This window comes from Hypanus sabinus, chromosome 8, assembly GCF_030144855.1.
Source record: "Hypanus sabinus isolate sHypSab1 chromosome 8, sHypSab1.hap1, whole genome shotgun sequence".
Classification (NCBI taxonomy): Eukaryota; Metazoa; Chordata; class Chondrichthyes; order Myliobatiformes; family Dasyatidae; genus Hypanus; species Hypanus sabinus.
In genome coordinates, this window is record NC_082713.1 from 72,163,200 (window position 1) to 72,178,476 (window position 15,277).

General features: G+C 35.4%; 1 protein-coding gene across 3 annotated transcripts in view; it reads left to right on the forward strand.

The window, feature by feature from the left end:
• lrch2 (leucine-rich repeats and calponin homology (CH) domain containing 2) overlaps window positions 1-15,277 on the forward strand; it is a 180,439-nt gene that overhangs the window by 121,935 nt on the left and 43,227 nt on the right. The window contains exons 12-14 of one of the 3 annotated variants that reach the window (XM_059977329.1): window positions 246-323; window positions 2,595-2,657; window positions 4,719-4,767. In XM_059977329.1, coding sequence (XP_059833312.1) covers window positions 246-323; window positions 2,595-2,657; window positions 4,719-4,767 — 190 coding nt within the window. The remainder of the gene's footprint in view (window positions 1-245; window positions 324-2,594; window positions 2,658-4,718; window positions 4,768-15,277) is intronic. The other 2 variants (XM_059977330.1, XM_059977331.1) reach the window with 2 other exon arrangements.

Sequence of the window (15,277 nt, forward strand, 5' to 3'; positions counted from 1 at the left end):
TACTCCCTGTTCTTCATTGTCTTTTTACTTTTAGTTTATTTAATGAGCAGCCCACTTTCAATGTTGCTATACTTCTGTGTACTGTATTTCTAGAATGCCAAATGTGGCAATTTTAAAAAAATATAAAATAACTAGTCTTGAATTTTCACATGTCATTACTAATAACTTCCATATAATTTCCCAATACCTTTCTTACTTCCTTGTTTCCTATTGGAATGGTTGATGGTCATGGTGTGTGAGTACAGACGGAGGCCAGTAACTTTTAAAGCATCATTCAATGAAAACTTTATCCAGAGGAGAAGGGCAGCAGGACCAGGATCAAGGTACATTTACAGAACAAACAGAAATTTGAAACTAGTTTACTTGTACTAATGTATAAATATTTATAAAATTTGCATTAGATTATTTTTCACTAGTTAGCGTCCATAACATTGACACCTAATTTAACTCAGAATCTTGAGCCTTTGGAATGTGAAGTTCTGGAGTATAGTCATAGATTTTGAATGTAAATATTTTGGCATGATTGCTCCATAAGTTTTTAATCTTTCATACATAGTAAACTCTGATAGAGATCAAATAAGAATTAGCATATTATGCAAGACAGAAACTTAAGATGGTAAACATCTAGGCTGCAGGTCTGCTGTTACCTTAAGTGAATGCTATCCATCCCAAAGGTTTCACCGTCCTTTAAAGTTTAAGTTCTCTCCTGTTTCTGGGATCAATATGCTGAATTAATGTCTGCTTGTTACCACTTTAGTGAAGTGCTGAAACTAGTCCCCTTCTTTCCAAACCAAAAAAAAAGATTCTGAAAGTCTGAAATTAAATCAGAAGGTGGATGTACACTGCAAGTTGGGCAACATCTGTAGAAAGTAAAATAGCTAATATTGCATGTTGGTGACCCTTCTATCAAGTACTTAAAGAATGAATAAATGAGCATGTTTTAAAAGAGGAAATGGGTGCCAAGAAACAAACAGGCTCCACACTTTCATAGATGCTCTAAAGTTGCATAGGTGGCAACATGTGCCTTTGGTATTAGAGAAACATGCTTTTTAATTATTGTTGCTATGTCTGAAAATGAGAGTAAACGGGGTTGAAAAGAATAGTAAAGCGAGCAAATAAAGTGCTGGAACTTGTAGGCTTCAAAAACAGCATTTGCTAGAAATTGGAAATGAAAGCAATTTGAGCATCAAGTTGAACCAGATGTCTAACAGCTGTAATATTCTTTTACAGTTCCACTCTTTCTTCTGTTCCCTTTATTTACCACCCTGTATTTACACTCCTCTGGACAAGTCATCTGTGGATAATAAACATTCTTTCCCCTCAGATGACATCCAACAGCAGTTCTATCCCTGCATATCTTCATCACCATCACCACTTCTTTGCATTCTCTAACTTAAAACAACCTTTTATCGTTTTTCCATTTCTACTAAGAGGCCATTGACCTCATCAGCTACCTTTCTCTCTGCACAAATGCTGCTTGGTCTACTGAGTTTGAATTCTTCTATGTTCATTCTTTCACTTCCATTGACATTGAGCTTGACCCTCTCTTCAGTTCCTCACATTGGTGTGCAGAACTTTTATTTAACTATAGAAATGTCATATTATTCTGTTTCTCCATTCTTGTAACCATGGTGTGAGAGTATTATTTCTCTTCCAAGTATCTGTGTAGTTCAGTTGGAAAATTGTGGTTCCATTCTATAAATGATAGCTGATATTGTTTTGTATCTGGGACCCTAGATATACATGAAATATTTTCAGTTGTGTATAGCAGTCAAGTATATGTTTTTTTTCTCTATTCCTCAGAAAAGTTTTGAAAATATAATATGTCATTCAAATAACAGAATTCTGAAATAGAGCCAAGGCTATGGTTTTAGATACTGAAAACTTTTATAAAATTGATTCAGTGTCCAAATTAAGTTTTTTAAATTTTCTTACTGCTCCATGACTCACTGAAGCCAGTCCATTTTCCACAATTGCTGCTTGAATTGTAGTAATTGATCTTACTGCCTTGTATTCTAATATCATCTGCAGACTTTCAGATTCTTTCAATTTTCTTTAAACTTAGTCAGGGAATGTGGGATCACCTTATAGACTTTCATTGGTATTAATAAACGTAGTTATTTAAGCATTACTGGTGGAAAATTACTGTTTATTGTCACCATCTCATGAAAGTCCAGTAAATATTTGGTGTCAACATATATGTTTAACATGTATGAGTCTATTTCAAAGTAAACATGTTGTAAAGCATATTGTGACTTGTTTGTTAATGGTTTGCTGCTACCGGTTTATTGTAATAGAAAATCAGAATACTCCTCCAATAAAAGTGGTCAGAAAGCCTGATGCTTGAATAACACAGAATACTTGTATGCAGAGGAAAATAGTTCAAAAATTAACTCTGAGCTGTTTCTATTGTCTGACTTCTTTAATATCTAGTTTAAATATATAATTTTTAGAATAAGGTGTCGGGAAAGTATGAAAATGAGCAACTACAAAATAGTATTTTTAATAAATGAATAGATGGTGCCCTCCATCCATGTACGTTGTTGCTTGATTAATCTAACTGGTGTATTTATATGAAACTATATCTCTTGCAGACTGTTAATACACTCATCATTAAGTGGAAGAGACAAGAAGAAAAAAACATTGGAATCTAATAGGTATTTTTAATCCTTATTCTGTTTTGCATGACTGGCCTTCCTCCCTTCCCCCACACTGTCACCGTGGGGACTTCATTTATGCTGTCTTAATCCAACTATTTACATACACATCTAAATTTGAAATTTATTTTATAACTACTGAAATGTATACTGGAACTGGTTTCCTATAATTTACATCACATCAAAATAAGCACTGTGCAGTACTTAAAATTGTGGCTATTAAACATTACTTTTGTAACAGTTTTAAGTGTTTCCAGTTCATACATCAGAAGTCTAATACAGTGCAAGTATGTTTTCATTGGTATGTATTTAAATTTGAACGTGCATACTCCTGTCAAATGTCCCCCATGGTTATCTCTTGGGGCTGGAACTTAACAGTTCATTTAAGTTCTTTTCATGTCCACCAGGAATTGTGCTTGCACTTCTGAACTCACCACATGATCATCAACAGCAAAGTTTCTTTTATATCAGATCTGAATCTTAACGCAAATTCTTGGCTGAAACCATAGTGTTCTACTGAACTTTTCTCACAAATATATTTTTTTTAAAATTAGGTTAATAATAGGCTCTGGAAACTGAAAATATTTTAAGGGGGAGCTTGCTCAGAGAGTGATGAGAATTTGGAACAAGCTGGCAGTGAAAGTGGTGGATTCAGGCTTGATTTCAACACAAGAAAAATTTGGATAGATACATGGATGGGAAGGGAATGGAGAGCTATGGTCCAAGTGCAGCTCAATGTGACTATGCAGATTAATAGGTTGACATGGTCTAGATTGGCTAATAAGCCTGTTTCTGAGCTGTAGTGTTCTATGACTCTGATTCTATCCACGTTGCTGAGAGCTGCAGTCCTTGGGATGAAAAAAAGAGTGGTCAGAATTCGTGCCTTCTATTGATCCTTGCTTGTTGTATGTTGTTTTTGTTTGCAAATGCTGGATAAGATGTGATGTGAAATAACATGATAGATGCAATTGATATTTTCAATTAAAATCACAATTTGTTGGATTTGTGAATGCATGATAAATTTCGACTCTTAAAAATGGAAATTAATGCTTGGATAAAATCTATTCTGCTGTATTTCACTTAAATATAATAATGATTCCTCTTGAATTAATTGAAAGTAAAAACACAGTCAAATTACTTTATTGAAGTGAAGTGAATCTTTGTTTTTCTACAGCTGAAGTGTCCGGATACGTGTGTTGGCCTGTAACTTTTCAGGAGTAGATGGACCTGTCAGGAGCTTTACAGGAGGCTTTGTTTCCCAGTTTATATTTTTTGTGCACATTGCTATAAGGTGACCCCATTAAAAATAAGATTTGACACCCCTCTTGCTGTCAAATGGCTGCACAGAGCCCTAGAACTGGATACTAAAACAGTTCTTGATCAACCCAATGCTATCAATGCAGTATTCTTGTACTAGTATGTTCTGAAAGCTACTGTTTAGTCTCAAGGATATGTTTACAAATCTAAGTTCCAAGGGCTGTTAATATCTTGATGAGATAGCTTAGCCTGCATTTGTATTCTACAGATGTTGTTTAATATGCTGAGTGTTTCCAGCACTCTTATTTTTACTCCAGTTCTATAGCATGTTTGGCAGGCTGGTGGCATAGTGGCATCAGCGCTGGACTCCAGAAGGAATGGTCCAGAGTTTGAATCCAGCTGGCTCCTTTGTCTGCTTTCCATCCGTTTTGGGTTGAGTATTGAGCTAGGAACTTGACCTCGTTTAAAAAAAAAGCTGGAGAATGCTACAGAAACACTACATGATAAGCAATGACCAAAAAGATCGGTGCAAAAAGCTTGTCATGACGGTGCCCCGATGACTCTACCAGGAGTTAAGGGCATTCTCCTTCTTCTATAGCATGTTAGAACATGACATAATTGTGAATGAGCCAACATTAACACCATACCACCAATAATGTTTTCAGTGAATTACATGCTCTTTATAAAAATATATATACTTTAAAAAAAACTACCTTGTTTTTAGAAATAAGCTTATATTTAAAGGGAATATTGTATTAATATATTTAATGCGTAATGTTAAATTTAAGTTTGTTTTTATTTCAGTAGATCAACAGATAAAATAGATTCACCAGGATCACTCTTCAGCTGTCGGGTAAGATCCAGCACTGGTGTATTTTTTTTGTCAGATCATTTTTTGGTAGACAATTCTGGTGTCCTTTTTTCTTTTTGGTCATTTTCAACATGAGTAAATTAGTGATAGAGCTACCCTATATTGCCTAAATACTTCCATGTCTTTAGTTACTTGACTGGCTCTGATGGTTGCTCCAAGTACTTTGTTTCGAAGTACATTTCATTCAGTTACATCATTGGTGATAAGAATCGGTTTACTCTGTTAGATATGTTAGATAACTACTGAATGTAGTATCCTACCTCTATAAATCCTAAATAGTTAGCAACGAGTCACTGATCAATGATAGATCAATTATAAATATCATGCTAATTGACAAAATGTGCATTATAACTACAAATTGATTTAAAATAAAGTACTACATTGTTTCCAAGATTGATTATTAATTATGTCAAATATTAAATGTATTCAATTTTTTAATCCTGTAAAAGAGTATAGCTCTACCAGATGTGTTCAAGACTAGATGGAGCTGTCAACAGGAGTGCATAGCCTGGGCTTCTTTCAGTTTTGTATGTGTACATACAAAGGCCTAAGTTACTTGCCAAATTAGAAAAATATGCTTTGTGACTTAGATTTTTTTTTCAGATATTGGCTATTGTTCCCAAAGAGAATGGGAAGTTTTATAATATTTAGATATCTGAGAAAAATAATTGACAACTTAATTTTGATTTATGAAATGGCTATTCTTTGAATTAAAAAATAAATGATTGAGTACATTGAAAATATATCCTGTATTATCACAAAATGACTAGAGAGCTGAGGTTTACCAAGTGACAAATAATGGCCATTGAAAGTTTAAAATCTCCACTTTTTATTTTCAATGTCAAGAAAAGAAAAATCATGTTAATATATCAGGATAGTATGAGGGAGGATCAAAGTTTTACTGATTTTTGTTTAAATTTCTGGATTTACATAATTGCTGGAAAACTAAATAAAACAGCCATAATATATGGAGGAAAAAGCCCTGTGTTCACATGTAGGAAACATTTAATTACATTCTGTATGTACTATCACCATGCCAAATGGGATTTCATTATTAGAGGAAGGAGTTCTCAAATGGCAGAGACAGGCAACTGTGGCTGACAAAGGAATCTCAGGACTGCATAAAAGCCAAGGAAAGGGCATTTAAGGTAGCAAAAGTAAGTGGGAAGTTGGATGATTGGAAAGCTTTTAAAATCCAACAAAAGACACCTAAAAAGCTAGAAAAAGGGAAGAGATTAAATATGAGGACAAACTAGCCAATAATATGAAGCAGGATGCCAGAATTTTTTGAGTTATATAAAAAGTAAAAGAGTGGTGAGAGTTGATGTTGGACCAGTGGGAAATGATGCTGATGAGATAGTAATGGGGGACAATGAAATGGCAGACAAACCTAATTGGTACTTTGCATCTGTCTTCACTGTGGAAGACACTAGCAGTGTGCCAGAGGTCCATGAGTATCATTGTTATTACAAAAAAAATGTTAGGCAAACTGAAAGGTCTTAAAGTGGATAAGTCACTTGGACCAGACCAGATGAACTGCATCCCAGACTCCTGAGAGAGGTTGCTGAAGAGATAACAGATGCATTGTTCATGATCTTTCAAGAATCACTTGATTCTAGCAGGTCGCAGAGGACTGGAAGATTGCAGATGTCACTCCATTTGTTAAGAAGGAAGAAAAGAAGGAAAAGGGAATTACAAGCCAGTTTGCCTAACCTCAGTGGTTGGGAAAGTGTTGGAGTCTATTATTAACGATGAAGTTTCAAGGTACTTGGAGACTAATGATAAAATAGTCAAAGTCAGCATGGTTTCTGTAAAGGGAAATCTTGTCTGACAAATCTGTTAGAGTTCTTTGAGGAAGTAACAAGTTGGGTGAACAAAGGCAGTAGATGTCATTTACTTGGATTTTTAGGTGTTTGATAAGGTGCCACACTGAGACTGCTTAACAAGATAAAAGATACTGGCATGGATAAGCAGGCAGGCGACAGCAAGTAGAAATAAAACGGGCCTTTTCTGGTTGGCTGCCGGCGACTAGTGGTGTTTCTCAGGGGTAACTATTGGGACCACAACTTTTCACATTGTTTGTCAGTGATTTAGATAATGGAATTGATGGCTTTGTGGCAAAGTTTGTGGATGATACAAAGATGGGTGGAGGGAAAGGTGGTGCTGAGGAAGCAATGTGATTGTAGCAGGACTTGGACAAATTGGAAAAATGGGCAAAAAAAGTGACAGATGGATTACAGTGTTGAAAAATGTGTGATAATTCATTTTTGTAAAAGGAACAATAGTGTAGACTATTATCTAAATGGGGAGAAGGTTCCAAAATCAGAGGAGCATCTATCCGAGGGTTGTGACTTGAATTCTCAAGTCAGAGTCCTCAGCATTCTCAAGTGGGAGGGTGAACAGCCAGAGGTCATGGTCCATGTAGATACCAGTTACATGGGTAGGACATGTGACAAGGTTCTGCATAGAGAGTTCAGGGAGTTGGGTGCTAAGTTAAAGGGCAGGAACTTTAGGGATGTAGTCTTGGGATTGATACTCATGCCACATGCTAGTGAGGCCAGAACTAGGAGGATTATACAGTTTAATACATGACGAAGGATTTGATGTAGGAGGGAGGGCGTAAGGTTTTTGGATCATTGATCTCTCTCTCAGGGAAGGTGGGACCTGTACTGAAAGGAAGGTTTGCACCTGACCTGGAGGGGGACTAATATCCTAGTTGCAAGGTTGGTTAATGCATAGTGGTGTTAAATTAGAGTTGCAGGGGGACTAGGCATCAAAGAGAGATATCAGGTGATTGGAGATCATCGAACGTGGTCTTGATCTTGAAGAATGCAGCAAGAAAATACGCCTAGCAATTGCAGACCTATGAGTCTTGCATCATTATTGGAAAGTTATTGAAAAAGAAATTGAGGGGCAGGATTAATGACTGGCAGAATCCGAGAGTAATCAGAGATAGCTAGCATGACTTTGTCAAGGATAGATCCTGTCTGACCAACCTGATTGTTTTAGTATGAGGTAAATGATTGATGGTAGAGGGTTGTTTTTGTGATTGGTTGCCTGGGATAAATGATGTTCCATTGGGGTTGGTGATGGAACCCTTGCTGTTTGTAATAAATGTGAATGAGTTGGATGTGAGTGTAAGCGACCATGATGTGTAAGTTTGCAGATGACACCAAGTTAAGAGTTGTTGTCAGTACGGACAGTAATCAGGCTGCAGGGTGTTTGCAATATGTTGGTGAAATGGACTGAGAAGTGGCAGATAGAATTTAATCCAGATAAATGAAACGGTGTATTTTTGGAGTACTATTCAGGCTAGGTTATGCAGCATGAAAAGAAGGATCCTTGGAAGTACTGAGGAACATTGGAACAAGTCAAAATCCTTGAAGGTGGCAGAGCAGGTAGATAAATGATTAAGAAGGCCTGTGTGATATTGGCCTTTAATAGTTGGAGTATTGAATACATGCCCAATGCTTTGGTTATGCTTTGACTTTATAAACCTTGTATTGCATACAGTTCCAGTTGCCTCACTATTGGAAGGAAATAATCCACTGTAGAGAGTGCAGAGGTGATTCACCAGAATGTTGTTTGGGATAGAATACTTAAATTATGAGAAGAGGCTGGAGAGTCTAGGTCTGTTCTTTCGGAGTAGAGGAGATTAAGAGGGGATACAATTGAGGCATTTAAAATTATGATGAGGAACAGATAGGGTAGATTGCAGGAGACTTTCCCATATAAGTTGTAGTTAAAACTAAAGACTATAGGGTAAGTTGCAGGAGATTTGGATGGGGATCAGATGGGAGCTCTTTCTTGCCCTCCCAGAGTGGTGAGTGTGTGGAATGTATTGCCTGAGAGAATGGTGGAAGCAGTGTTGTTGACAGCAATTACATGTCTAGACAAACCCTGAAGTTGGCTGGACATAAAAGTTAAGGGGCAAATGCTGGAAGGTAAGATTAATAGAGATGGATGTTCACTTGTCAGCATGAGCATGATGGGCCAAAAGGCCTATTTCCATGTAGCATAATTCTTTAACTCAATTACATCAAAGATTTAACTATATTATATATTTTACTCATACAATCAATAATCAAATCACTATTACAAATCATTTAAACTATTTACAAGATTTTAAACTGCTGTCAGTTTGCACAATCTTCAATTAAGTCATTGTTGTTGCACATGCAGTCCTCAGATTGTCCATTTGTACTTGATGTATTATTTTGAGCTGGCTAGCTCATCTGACCCCACTTCCAACTGAAGCTGTGTTGGTTTATCTTTTCTGCTCCTTATCCTCATTTTCCACTAGTGTTGATGCCTGACTAGTTATTTGATTGATCACATAGACTCCGCTGATTTTATTTTTTTTTATTACAAAATATGCAATCTCTTGTGTTTTCATCATCAGCTTCTCTAGAAAGTTTTGCTTTTCATAAATCTGTGACTCAAGTTTGTTTGTTTAGGGATATAGTGTGGAAGAGGGCTCTTTTAGCTCTTTGAGGCATGCCACCCAGCTACCCTCGAAAAACCTGATTTAACTCTAACCTAATCGTGGACAACTTACATTGGCCACTTAACCTACTTGGCAAGTCTTAGGACTGTGGAGGAAACCAGAGTCCCTGGGGTAAACGCACACAACCCTTACAAACTCCTTATAGAGGATGCTAGGGTTGAACTCAAAACTCCAATGTCCCAAGCTTTAATGGTGTCATGCCAACTGCTAAGCTACCGTTTTACCCAAAATAATCTTCCCTAATCAGGAATGGAACTCAGGTGGTGCCAGTTAAAGCACCATATCCTAACCATTGGACTACCATGGAACTAAGTTTTTATATGTTGAGAACTGACCCACATCTTTCAATAGTTATATTTAATATCAGAAATGTATACAGTATACATTCTGAAATTCTTTTTCTTTGCAGGCATCCATGAAAACAGGAGTGACATTTAAAACATTAGAACCCAAAGCTCCTTCTCAACTCCCCTCCAACACACAAGCAACAGCAAGGCGACTACCCCACCCCTAATCCAAAAACTACTCATTGCAGTACCCCAAAAACTATTCAATCACCCAGTTATTCAACATACCACAGTGTCTCGCCCTCGCCCTTGTCCTCCACATTGATTCAGGGCTTTCAGGTGCCTAGAGTAGGTGGTCCATGATTCAGCTCCATACAATAATGTATGAAGAATGATGGCTCTATAAACCAGAAGTTTTGCTTGGGTCTGTAAATCGCAGTCTTGAAAGATTCTTTTTCGTAATCTTGCATAGGCCCCACTGGCATTACTCAGACAATGGCTGCTTTTGAGGAGAGAATGCTGTCAAGGTCTGGAAAGTGGTCTACATTTTCAAGGATGATTATCATCACCCTTTATCAAGGGCTGGATAAATGGCTGGTTGGGCAGTGTAGTGACTGATATAGGACGTGTTTTTTTTTAATTGAAGAGGAGGCAGTGTGGCTTAATGCCTTAGCAAAGCCATTCAGCATATATTGGAGGTCTTCAGATTGTACTGCAATAGACCATAAGATATAGGAGCAGAAGTAGGCCATTCGGCCTATCGAGGTTGCTCCGCCACTCAATCATGGGCTGATCCAATTCTTCCAGTCATCCCCACTCCCCTGCCCTCTCCCCATTACCTTTGATGCGCTGGCTATTCAAGAACCTATCAATCTCTGCCATAAATACACCCAATGACTCTGCCTCCACAGCCACTCCTGGCAACAAATTCCACAGATTTACCACCCTCTGACTTAATAATCTGCCCATTTATTTCTTCCACCAAAGTCCTTGACTATACACTGTCCTACATTGTATTTCATTTGCCACTTCTTTGCCCATTCCCCTAAACTATGTCTCTCTTCAGGCTCTCTGTTTCCTCAACACTACCCACTCCTCCACCTATCTTTGTATCGTCGGGAAATTCAGTCACAAATCCATTAATCCCATAGTCTAAATCATTGACATACATCATAAAAAGCAGCGGTCCCAACTGTAGATCCCTTTATTCCCACCCTTTTTCTGCCAGCCCGCCAGTGTTCCACCTAGGCTAGTAACTTCCCTGTAATTCCATGGGCTCTTATCTTGCTAAACAGCCTCGTGTGCGGCACCTTGTCAAAGACCACCTGAAAATCCAAGTACACCATCTGTACTACATCTCCTTTGTCTACCTTGCTTATAATTTCTTTAAAGAATTGCAGTAGGTTTGTCAGGCAGGATTTTCCTTTCGGGAAACCATGCTGGCTTTGGCCTATTTTGTCATGTGCCTCCAGGTACTCTGTAATCTCAACCCTAACAATCGACTCCATCAACTTTCCAACCACTGATATCAGGCTAACATGTCTATAGTTTCCTTTCTGCTGCGTCCCACCCTTCTTAAATAGCAGAGTAACATTTGCAATTTACAATGCCAGAATCTATCGATTCTTGAAAGATCATCGTCAATGCCTCCACAATCTCTTCAGCTACTTCCTTCAGAACCCGAAGGTGCATCCCATCAGGTCCAGAAGATTTATCCACCCTCAAGCCATTAAGCTTCCTGAGCACCTTCTCAATCGTAATTTTCACTGAATGTAATTCACTTCCCTGACACTCTTGAATGGCCAGTATACTGCAGATGTCTTCCACTGATAAGACTGATGCAAAATACACATTCAATTCCTCTGCCATCTCTTTCTTTTTCAATCTTTTTATTAAATTTCATATATAAAAAAAAAACAACACAAAATAATGAATAGATTACAGATTCAATAAACTTGAGATTACATTAGTAATAGGATAATAATATCCTATTAAAACATCCATCAACAAAAGGTGCATAAATCAATCAAGTCTATGTAAATATATATGAAAAACAAAAATAATCGTCGAAAAAAGAGAAAAAAAAAATTGAAATTATATATGAGAAAAAATATATAATGAAAAAAAATACTAAACTAACACTAACATGGGCAATAATAACACTTTATAAATATATAAAGGTGTCAAGAAAAGAACTCCAGAACTCCATACCTGAACAAGTATAAGTAGAGAAAAGGATCTGAAATAAGCCAAATTAATTCATATGAAAGTGTCGAATAAATGGTCCCCAGGTTTCTTCAAATTTAATTGAAGAATCAAAGATAGTGCTTCTGATTTTTTCCAAACTCAAATAAGAAATAGTTTGGGAGAACCACTGAAATGTAGTAGGAGGATTTACTTCTTTCCAGTTTTGTAATATAGATCTTCTGGCAATTAATGTTACAAAGGCAATCATTCGTCTGATTGAAGGGGAAAGTTGATTGCCATCTTCATTTGGTATACCGAAAATTGCAGTAATAAAATGGGGTTGTAAATCGATATTCCATACTGAGGAAATGACATCAAAAATGTCCTTCCAATAGTTATGCAAAGTGGGACATGTCCAAAACATGTGAGTCAATGAAGCCACTTCTAAGTGACATCTGTCACATTGAGGATTGATATGCGAATAAAATCGGGCAAGTTTATCTTTAGACATATAAGCTCTATGTACAATTTTAAATTGTATTAAAGCATGTTTAGCACAAATAGAGGAGGAATTAACCATTTGTAAAATTTTTTCCCATTTATCTGTTGATATATTACATCGAAGTTCTTTTTCCCATTCTTGTCTAATTCTATCCGATATTTCTGGCTGTATCTTCATAATCATGTTATAAATAAAAGCTACTAATCCCTTCTGACAAGGATTAAAAGTAAAAATCAAATCTGAAAAATCCGATGGAGTTGAATTAGGAAAAGATGGAAGAATTTTATGTAAGAAATTTCTAATTTGTAAGTATCTAAAAAAATTAGATTTAGGTAATTCAAATTTGTTGGATAGTTGATCAAAGGACATCAAAGTACCTTCAAAAAAAAGATCACGAAAACATTTTATACCTTTCCTTTTCCATATACTAAAAGCTTGATCTGTCAATGAAGGTTTAAAAAAAAAATTACATAAAATAGGGCTGTCCAAAGCAAAGTTTTTCAGATTAAAGAATTTGCGAAATTGAAACCAAATTCGTAGTGTATGTTTAACAACAGGGTTAGATATCTGTTTATTGAATTTGGCTAAATCAATAGGAAGAAAAGAACCAAGAACGGAAAATATAGAATATCCCTTAACCTCACTACATTCCAAATTTACCCACTGTGGGCACACAGGTGAATCCAAATCTAGTTTCCAGTACATTAGGTTACGAATATTATTCGCCCAATAATAAAATCTAAAGTTAGGTAAAGCTAGACCACCATCTTTTTTAGACTTTTGTAATTGCCTTTTGCTTAACCTAGGATTTTTATTTTGCCAAACAAATGAGGAAATCTTTGAATCAATATTATCAAAAAAAAGATTTAGGAATAAAAATTGGTAAAGCTTGGAATAAATATAAAAATTTCGGTAAAATCATCATTTTAATAGCATTAATCCGACCAACTAATGATAAAAATAAGGGAGACCATCTAGTAGTAAGTTGCTGAATTTGATGAAGCATAGGTAAAAAATTCAATCCAAATAAATCTTTATATTTCTTGGTGATTTTTATACCTAAATAGATAAAGTTATCAGTAACAACTTTAAATGGCATCCTATCACTCAATAAAGTTTGCGCGTTTAAAGGGAATAACTCACTCTTATCTAAGTTTAACTTATAACCAGAAAAACTACCAAATTGAGCCAACAAGGATAAAATAGCAGGAATAGACCTACTAGGATTAGAAATATATAACAACAAATCATCAGCATAAAGCGATAATTTGTATAACTTCTCATTACGGGTAATACCAAAAATATTAGGAGACTCACGAATAGCAATAGCTAAAGGTTCTAATGCAATATTAAATAATAAAGGACTTAAAGGACAACCTTGTCTCGTACCACGAGATAATTGAAAAAAAGAGGATCTATAATTATTTGTAAGAACAGAAGCAACAGGTTTATAATATATTAATTTAATCCATGATATAAAATTAGGACTAAAATTAAAGTTTCTCAATGCATTAAATAAATATGTCCATTCAACTCTATCAAAGGCTTTTTCAGCATCTAGTGAGATAACACATTCTGGGGTTGTAGGTGATGAAGTATAAATTATGTTAATCAATTTTCTAATATTAAAGAAGGAATATCGATTCCTAATAAAACCAGTTTGATCTTCTGAAATAATCTGTGGTAATACCTTTTCTAATCTAATGGCTAAAATTTTTGTAAGAATCTTAGAGTCTACATTTAATAATGATATAGGGCGATAAGATGCACATAAGGTAGGATCTTTATCTTTTTTAAGAATTAGAGAGATAGTAGCTTCATAAAACGATTGAGGTAATCTCTTCTTAACAAACGCATCATTAAAGATTTCACATAGCCAAGGAGAAAGCAATAAAGAAAAAGTTTTAAAAAATTCTACAATAAAACCATCAGGACCAGGAGCTTTCCCTGAATTCATTGATGAGATAGCCTCTCTTATTTCATCCATAGAAATAGGAGCATCAAGCAAGCTACAATCTTCATCTATCAGTTTAGGAATATTCAAATTATTAAAAAAATTATCCATCGTAAACCGGTCACCGTCAAATTCTGATTGATATAAAGATTTATAAAAATCTTGAAAAGTGTTATTGATTTCTTTATAATCAGTAGTTAAATTACCGTCTTGTTTACGAATTTTAATAATTTGTCGCTTAGTCGAAATAGCTTTTAATTGATTAGCTAACAATTTACCAGTTCGATCACTATGAATATAAAATTGAGCCCTAGTCTTAATTAATTGATTCTCAATTGAAGAAGATAATAATAAACTATGTTCCATTTGAAGCTCAACTCTCTTCTTATAAAGTTCTTTGGTAGGAGTAACAGAATAAATCTTATCAATTTCTTTAATTTTATCCACCAATAAAACTATATCTGAATATCTTTGTTTTCTTTTACCAGCGGAATATGAAATAATTTGTCCACGAATAAAAGCCTTGAAAGAGTCCCAAAGTATTCCTTTATCAATCTCTTCATTATAGTTTGTTGAAAAAAATAAGTCAATTTGTTGTTTTATGAAGGTAATAAATTCTGGATCTTGAAGTAAAGTAGCATTAAGTCTCCAAGATCTAGTATTGATAGAAGAATCCGAAATCTTGATAGATAACTTCAGAGGTGCATGATCCGAAATAGCAATAGAATCGTATTTACAATCAATAACATCTGTTAATAAACGATGATCAATAAGAAAGTAATCAATTCTAGAATAACTATGATATACATGTGAAAAAAAAGAAAATTCTTTACCTTTAGGGTTCAAAAACCGCCATATTTCAGTAATTCCAGAATCAACCATAAAAGAATTAATAAGTAAAGCTGATCTATTCGGAAGAGTTCGAATAGGTTTAGATCTATCCATCGAAGGATTCAAACAACAATTAAAGTCTCCACCCATAATCAACATATATTCATTCAAATTAGGAAGAGAAGTAAATAACCGTTTAAAAAATTCAGGACAATCAAAGTTTG